At 45.3% G+C, this 8558-nt stretch overlaps 1 protein-coding gene across 1 annotated transcript; it reads left to right on the top strand.

The window, feature by feature from the left end:
* The first annotated feature begins 5417 nt into the window (after positions 1 to 5417).
* LOC119388012 (protein LLP homolog) lies at positions 5418 to 7883 on the top strand. The gene is made up of 2 exons (XM_037655618.2): positions 5418 to 5674; positions 7601 to 7883. Exons 1-2 carry the CDS (start codon positions 5476 to 5478, stop codon positions 7810 to 7812), a joined length of 411 nt encoding a protein of 136 aa, XP_037511546.1. The 5' UTR covers positions 5418 to 5475; the 3' UTR covers positions 7813 to 7883.
* Positions 7884 to 8558: the final 675 nt, after the last annotated feature.

The raw sequence follows: 8558 nt of genomic DNA, 5'->3' as shown, positions 1-8558 counted from the left end.
ACTGTACCGGACAGCGCAAGAACGGGAACGGGAGAGGGGCAGTGCCAGGGATATTCTGAAAGAGCATATGGATATAGCTGTTCTCCATAATCATGGGGGCAGCTGGTTGCGATATTAGGAGGTAGGACTGGGAGACAGACGTCCACCACGTGGGATCTTGGTGGTAAAAAGGTGTACGTCGCACTAACAGACACACACTGAGGAAGAAAACGACGACGCAGTCTTTCTTAGTCTGTGCGTGTTCGTGCGCCCCCTTTTGCCATCAAGATGAACACATACAAACTATAGCCCAAATGTCCGTTTTGCTGCACCACGTTAGTTTCTCTGTATATGCTACCGCATACAGGAACACTACGCCACGTATGCGTAGGAGGCGTCCGTAATCTGTAGCCACTTAACGTAGCACTAGGATCACTTCTGCAGGGAACGCCCAATGTCCTTTATCATTTCTAGTGGGAATGCTCCAAACCAACCGCCCAACCTCCGGCACCTTCTCTTCCCACTGGGTGATGGTGGTAAAACTTTATTGCCCAAAGAAGGGGCCCGGAAGGACACGATCGGCTACGCGCCAGGTGTAGAAGGCACCTCCCACATCGGGAGAGAGAGCCCAAAGCTCTCCGCCGCCTCGCGGGCCCGAAGTTGGTCCTCTAGTGAAGCACTTTTAAGCTCTTTCCCATGTAACACAAAAGAAGCTATTTCCCGTCTAAAAGACGTCTTGAACGGCTATCAAAAAGGGCTAATAGACGTCTTGGTCAAGACATTCCCGTAGCCGTAGACGTCTATCCGACGTCTGATAGCTGTGCTAATGTCCCGCTAGTTGACATCTTTAGAAGACGTTTTGAAAAGACCAAGATAAGACGTTTTATAGACGTTCTTGTGTTTTCGCCGTTTTCGAAATTTTGGACTTTCGAAATATAAAATAAACTAATATAACTGTCTCTGCAGATGTTTGGTCGGCAGCCTGACGGCTACCATAGGAAGATAGAGATTCAAGGGACCGAAAGAGCTCCCGCGAGAGCACTTTCCTGTTTCTCTCACACTTCCTATGTCAGTCGTCGAGCAAGTGACCAAACAATCAATCAAGATCACTAACATACGTACATACCTGTTCACCCACGCATGTCCCCACTGTTGCATATATAAGTTTTCGACGCTGAGTTTACTCGCGTTTATTGCGGACCGAATCAAGTTGTTGCGGTCGCTCATATACGCCGCGTGATTTATTGGCTACTTCAGCATACCATACATATCCAATTTTCATATAAAAGACATCGGTTTATAATAAATTTGAACACGTACGCAGGGGATCAACACGTATACTGTACTACATAAATGACGTTTAGCGGATGGCGCGCAAATAAATAATCGCGCTTCTCAGCAACAATAAATTATCCCATGATGTTGTCAAATCGGCTTTATTGATGAATAAAGCACAACCAAATGTGGCACAAAACACTTCGGAAGGTGACCGCACAAGGTGAAGCTGAGTGGCACGGCAGCGACGTAAATAAAATTCTGCATGAATGCACTCCAAGTCTCGTCAAAGAAACTGCACTGGCTTCCGCATTAGCTGGCGTGGTCTCAGGCCCAATATCTTGCACAAACAGCAGTGAAGAAAAGCTGCATACAGAGAAAGCAAGTAAGCTACGCAGGATTTACAACAATTAACAGATCATCAAGTCACTCTAAAGAAACGTTTCCAATTACAGATATGATAAAATGCTGTCATGTATTAAGAAACGACAATCAATCATAACCGCACCTACAGGCGAGGCGCCTACGGTAGAGGCTTTGCACTTTGTCAGCGACAGGCCGGCGTAGTTGTAAGCATGCTTGCCTAAACTATGTCGGCCTGTCACTAGCGTGCGTGCGTGGAGCCACGAGCTGTAACGCGCAAAACATAATTACTCAAAATAGGGCGAGTCAGTCTGGCTTACGATTCGCACCGGCGCGTATACTATAGTTTCGCGTTCGACCACGCGGTTCAACTTAGCAAAGAACTGTGCACAGTTTAATCACAATGCTAAAACCTTTCAGTAAAAACGATGAAAAGTCAGGTGCACTTACCGAAAAAAGCACTCTATCCGAACGTGCACACGTTCTTAGCTGTTTGTCTGGCTGCAACGAAGGTGGTGAGCGGAACAATCGCTTCTTGAAACGAACGTACCGACGAACGTACCGACCCAAAAAAGCACAGTAAAGCTTGTTTCACCAAACACTGATGGAAAATATGCGACAGACAGTATGATCACCGTTACTTGATGCCAAACAGCCCGTAATCCGTTCATCCGTTCACAAACAAAAGCTGACAACGCTACACAAAACGCAAATCACCACCGGCCGTCGCCTAGCTCTGCTGCCGATCGAGCCGCCGCGCCGCCGCGAACTAGTGGAGGAAGAGGGGAAAGGGGGAGGAAGGAACAAGTATTCTGAAACAAGCCTCACCCTTCACTTGACCGAGCTGAGCACGGCGTCACCATTCGACAAAAAAGACACAAAATTCTCACAAAATATTCCGCCTATTGCCCAATATTTTTAGTGAACATTCCTGCCAATAGGTGTATCTGCCATCGACATTGAGTCAATGTAGAGCGCCGAGTGAAAAGATGTTCTTGAATGCAGGGGTAAACATGCGCGCTTCGGCAAAACCCGCTTCGAGCCTCCGACTGCGTAGCATCAGTAGCATGCTTGCCTGGCTTGCCTGCGTTTGCCTCTGTTGTCGTTCGCTGTTGCGCGAGCGTTGCGCGGCCTTAACCTTGGCCTTAACCGCCTTGGATTGAAAAGAATATGCTTACGAAACTGCTGATAGAAACGCGCCTTGCGGAGCGAAACCAATTATTTTGAGGGCTTTGTTTTCTGCGTCTCTTCTTTCACTAAAGCGTGCCGTTTTGGCGTCTTTGCGCTCGTGGACAAAACATTTGAAGAATCATTTATATAGTCGTTGCGCGCGCACTTTCCCCCAGAATGTCTAAAAACGTCTCAAAGTAGACGTTGTGGACTTCTTTGGCAGAATACACTCTGGCTATGTCGTAGCTGTTGAAAACGGTAATAAACAGTACGCAGGCATATTTGAGAGGCAAGTGCTTTATTTTGCAAAAATGTCTATTCTTGATCTTCTCGTAAACCAAGACGTCTATAGCCGTCCGTAGCCGTTTCGAGACGTCTTTTAGAGGTTTTGTGTTACATGGGTTGTCCCAATGTTCCTTTTTTGTTGGCGTAACCGTACTGCTGCTCAGCGGGCGCTGTTGTGGATATGCCGATACTCCGCGGCCTCAAGTTCTGGTACTCATGCATTCATATGGTATGGTAGTATTGAAGTAGTGCGCAGGGCTTCGACGACGGGCAGCGATTTATATATTTATACAAAAAAAAAAAAAAGACAAGAAAGAGACCATTTCACTCTGTGAGACCAGCAGAGCTGACGGGTGCAGAATCCTTTGGGAGTTGCCTAAGGGAGGCGCGTAAGAGTAAACTGCGGCCTTCCCTAGAACGCTGCTTTTGTGCGGCATCGACATGGCGTCTTCCTTTTTTGCGTTCGCATCTTGAGCTGCCGCTTAAATGACTCATCGCGAGACCGGTCGAAACGCATGCGTGGCATCAAATTTTCGCAAAGCCGGAGTTTTCCTGACGTGTACAATCCTCCATGTCGGCATTTACATGCTGTCCTACGGAGGGCTTTTATTCCACCACCGCGACAGTCAACGAAGCCCTCATGAAAGAGCTTTCTGATAGCGTTGTTTTACACTGCGGGTAAAATGCATTCATATGGTTCAGATATATTCACTTTCTGCGAGCGTATGGGATCTGTAGCCCAGACGGATGGATGGATGGATGCTATGAGCGTCCCCTTTATAACGGGGCGGTGACATGTCTGCCACCAGGCTCGAAGAAAAAAAAAAAAAAAGCTTCCTTGTTTCATGTTGGCCTAATACCTTATCTACATTGATTAAATCTATGTTATTATACCAAAAAATATAAATTCACGGTCTATCTCTCTGCCTCTTAAGGCAGAATGACCTTATTTTCCCCCCATTATTTATTTTTGTTCTTTATCTCTACTTTTCTGCCACCAATACTCTAACCGTCTCTTACTTATTTCTATCGCGGACGTGTTCAGCTTTCCATTGTTGTCCCTAAAACCCAAGGCTTCATGTAGACTCGTGCCCACACGTATACCTGGGTGAATATCGCCACATTCAATCAGTACATGTTCCATCGTTTCCTTAGTTCCCCCGCAGCATGTACATTGCTCTTCTTCGTTACTGAATCTCGCTTTATAACTACGCGTTCTAAGGCAGCCCGACCTTGCTTCAAACAGTAAAGCGCTTCCCCTTGAATTATCATAAAACCTTTCCCTCCTTATTTCGTTTTTTCCCTTTCGGTAGTTGCTCAGAGCCGGCTTCTTTTCCATCGCTGCCATCCAATAAGTCCTCTCCGCCTCTCTGACCTTCCGCTTAATGCTCCTTGTTGCCATATCGCCCGCACTGTTAGCCGTATATTTACTGGTGAGCCTCCTAGTTCTTTTTCTCCACTGCGTGTCAACGCTTTTTCTATACAAATACTTGAAAACCTTCTCTGCCCATCTACTCTTCTTCATTTTCCTCAGCCTCTCTTCGAATCTCATTTTGCTCTGAGCTTCCCGCACTTCAAAGCCTGTCCATCCCATATCACCCTTTACAGCCTCATTTGTCGTCTTCCCGTGCGCGCCCAACGCGAGGCGGCCCACCGTCCTTTGATTTACATCCATTCCTGATTGTACCTCTGACTTCATGCACACCACTGAGTTCCCAGCCTTCTCAAGCGCCGCCATCTTGGACTGATAACATTGCAGTTTTGTATCCGTGTCAAATAAACAAACAGTGCTACGGTGGACTAGCAGCCACGAAAACGCTTGGGCCGGTACATTCAACGTGTCATGACCATGATCATTTCGACGTGGAAAACCGGGAAAAAATCGCTTATCAGTCCAAGATGGCGGCGCCCATGAATCGAAAATAAAATCGTGTCAATTTAAACCTGCGCATCACAGCGCGTCGACTGCTCTTTGTATGTCGGCCGTGACACGACCTTCGTCAGGCAATCATTCCGATGAGGCTAAAGAAATTCTGGGCACTGTTTTGAGGATCTGCCAGAGGCTCTGCCAGCTCTGCCCTGCCACGGCTCTTTGCCTCTTTGCCGCCTATTTGGTGCCACCAGTGCCACCAACTGCGTTGCTGCGCATCATAATAATCTCTAACGATCATGACATTTAAAACTAAACCTCTATTTGCGCATTATTTATAAGATCAATCATAATCACCAAAGTGATGGACACGGCGCCAATTTTTGTTTGAAGAAAGAAAAGAACACATTATCGAATCCGAAACCGATCATATATTGAGCCATAGCCAGTCATAGTCGTACCGCAGCCACACTGGCTGAGCACGTTGACGATTTCTGCGAGTTGCGGTGAGCTACGTGCCGTCGCAGATTATAATGGCTAAGAGTCTGCGGAGTAAGTGGAAACGCAAAATGCGCGCTAAAAAGCGGGAGCGGTACTCAGTCAAAGAGCTTGCCAAGCTGAAGGAGATGCTGGATGCTGCTGCTGGTACTTCCAAAAGCGACGTTGACATGTCCGAAATGTGCACCGTCGTCGATCGTTCTGTCGAGTCTGATGAGCCGGTGGGAACTGTAGGTGCGTCTGTAGTCCAGCATTATGGCTTTGATATTCCGCGTGTACTGTTATACACTTCAGGCGAATAAGCGCTGTAATGAGGCGAGACATCGCTACGGCATGTGCGTAATTTTCGCCTACACCAACTTGCAACCTGTTTGTCACGAGTCAGCCTAAGGGCAGGGTGACATCTCTCTGTCAGGATGTGCAAATGAATGCAGTTCCATGTTACGTAAACGCAGTCGTGTGTTGTTCAGAACCTAAGAAGTAGGCCGGGAGAGTTTGACAAACTGTATGTGAGCTACAGGTAAGTACATATGTACTACCTCACAAAATCGATGGGTGAACATGATCGCGCAGTATTAGTCGTGAAGCGAAATCACGGCCTCCGTCATTATGGGACGCTACCAGCACAAACATGCTCCCACTTCTCGATAAAGAATGTAATTCAAGCCATAATATTGGGATTTTACGCTGTTCCGATGGCAGTATTAACTTCCTCGCGTTTTTCGTTGCGTCAATTGGACGCGCGCTGTGCGTGTTACGCTTCCTGCCGCATTATAAAACTGCGAAGTAGTACTCCCTCTCCACGTTTATACCTGTTGGAATCAGTGACGCCTTTCTATCGACATTTTTCGCGTAGAAACATCTGCAGCGAGCCCAGGCAATTATGAGACTCGGGCCCCATGCTGATATTGTTGACGCTTGTCGAGGTTCAGAGCGCTGTGACTTTCACTGTAATTTTAGCAATTTTAAAAGAAGACTAGACTAAGGGCGTTCCACTGCTTTGCTCTTGCTCAAATTTCACAGCAAGATGACTGTTCTGTTCGGCTAAAAAAAAAAAAAGCAAATTATCATGAGCATACTTCACCATCGTTGAAATAAGCCACTGATAAGAAGTGGCTTGATTTTGATGCCGAGTCATCTCGGCAAACAATGAAGACAGTGCTGACTTTTGGGCTAGCTTATGTGACATTGTGCACTTCCTAACACAAATTTTGTCTTCTTACTTGTATGCACCGTATTACTGTGAGAAATTTCATAATTCCAAATGCTTTTGCTGAAAAATGTGGGCTGGTAAGTACAGCCATATTTCATAATTTCAGTGATATCAAAGTAGCAGTAACTAATTTAACTTTTACGTAAGCTTGTTAGATTAAAGGGCCTCCCCAGATGGAGACTTCCAGGCACTAGCCATGTTTGCAATCACAAATGAAACATCAGCATGTACTACACCACCACATGGGAGTACATCAGGTGGCGATGGACATTTCGGACTGGTATCCCTCGTGCTAAAAGATGCCTCACATGTACGTAGCTGCAATAAATTGAGTGAGACCTGCTTTTATAGTAGAAAAAAACATTTGTTCATGACCATCATCTGTTATTATGCACCTACAACTCAACTTCCATTTGAAGTATTGCTACTTAAAGGGTCAGTGGTTCTGTAAATGTTTGCATATGCAGACGTATATGCACTGTGTTCACAGAATTAAACGAGTCATCCTAGCCCTAACCATTACAGATGCTTTTATTTACAGTCTGCAGTTTGTTCTATTATTCTAATATTCGCTTGTATGCACGTTTTTAACAAAGGCTCCCTGAGTGCCATGGTAATCCCTCTGGGCTGTTATGAATATGTGTGACCCCCAAAAAATGCACTGCAGTGGCAATGACGTCAGCCTTTGTACTCCCATGCAACAGTCCAAAAAATAGGTGCTCCCTCTTTTCGTTGAACAGGTCTATGCTAAGATCAGAATTTGCATCCCTATTATGACCACATTCATAGCAGCATGATGTGACGCTCTCAAGTGATTGCACGTATTAATTGTTATATATAAAGTTTTCCTGTTGTATTGAATTCTGTGAGCATCATACGAATCTTTGTTTATCTGCGTTTGCGCAGCTATTTGATTGCTTACTTAATCTGGATCCTTTCTGTGACAGCTGACGGGCAAGCCACAGCAGAGATGGACGTGGACAAACCAGTGAGGAAGTACAATCCAAAGACTCTGAGAGATGAGCATGGTACCTACCCTGTCTGGATGAGCCAGAGGGCCATCCGGAAGCTGAAAGCTAAGCAGGGACATGGCAAGTCTCGGAAGTCAGCACCTCACAAGGGTATCAAGAAAAACAAAAAGCGCAAGTCCTCGCGGTAGACATTTGCATAAACTCAACAAGTATTTTGTTAATAGACTTTCCCTGGGAATAAATATCAACCATCCTCACACTCCATCTTATATTTTATTTTATTGTGAAACTGGAGAATTGGACATGTAGGTTGAAGCCCTATATATTGCAATAGTTATTAAGGGTAAATATGTCTGAGACACTTTGTGTAATAGTGAAAGTGATGGAGTGCCCTGTGGGAAATGCAGGTTGAAAAACCTTTTGTGTATCTGCACAGAAAACATACCATATACTGCGAACAGAAGAAATATTCGCTTAGCTATGACCTATATTGTATCGAATCTTCTGTTCTTGGTATATAATTGCAGTGCAGGAATACTGATTTGAAATTGACTTTGTGATACCTGCATCACACTGGCATTTTTTAAAGGCCATCCTGTCGATGGCCCATCGAAACGCCTCAACTCTGTCGACTTCATGGAGTTGTCGGGCTGCTACACGGTAGTTTTGAATGGCCGTTGAGTGGTTCAGGCGTTTCTCGCAAAAATTGTGTGGCGCTACGGATCTTTATTTTCGTATTCATGTCTCCTAAAGTTAAATAATATAAGTTTACTTAAAAGCGTGAATATGTCTGTTGTTATTCTTTAATCATTTCAATAAATTGTTTATTCGCAGTTATGAATGCATATTTAGTTTTTAAGTTGTTAAACAGTGAAACTGTGACGAGCGATCATGCAAGACAGCACAATGAAGACAGGCACGTTGCTGTTGTCGA

The sequence above is a fragment of the Rhipicephalus sanguineus genome, chromosome 3 (genome assembly GCF_013339695.2).
Source record: "Rhipicephalus sanguineus isolate Rsan-2018 chromosome 3, BIME_Rsan_1.4, whole genome shotgun sequence".
NCBI classification, from domain to species: domain Eukaryota; kingdom Metazoa; phylum Arthropoda; class Arachnida; order Ixodida; family Ixodidae; genus Rhipicephalus; species Rhipicephalus sanguineus.
The sequence above is the reverse complement of the archived record's forward strand: the minus strand, read 5'-3'. Positions and strand labels throughout refer to the sequence as shown.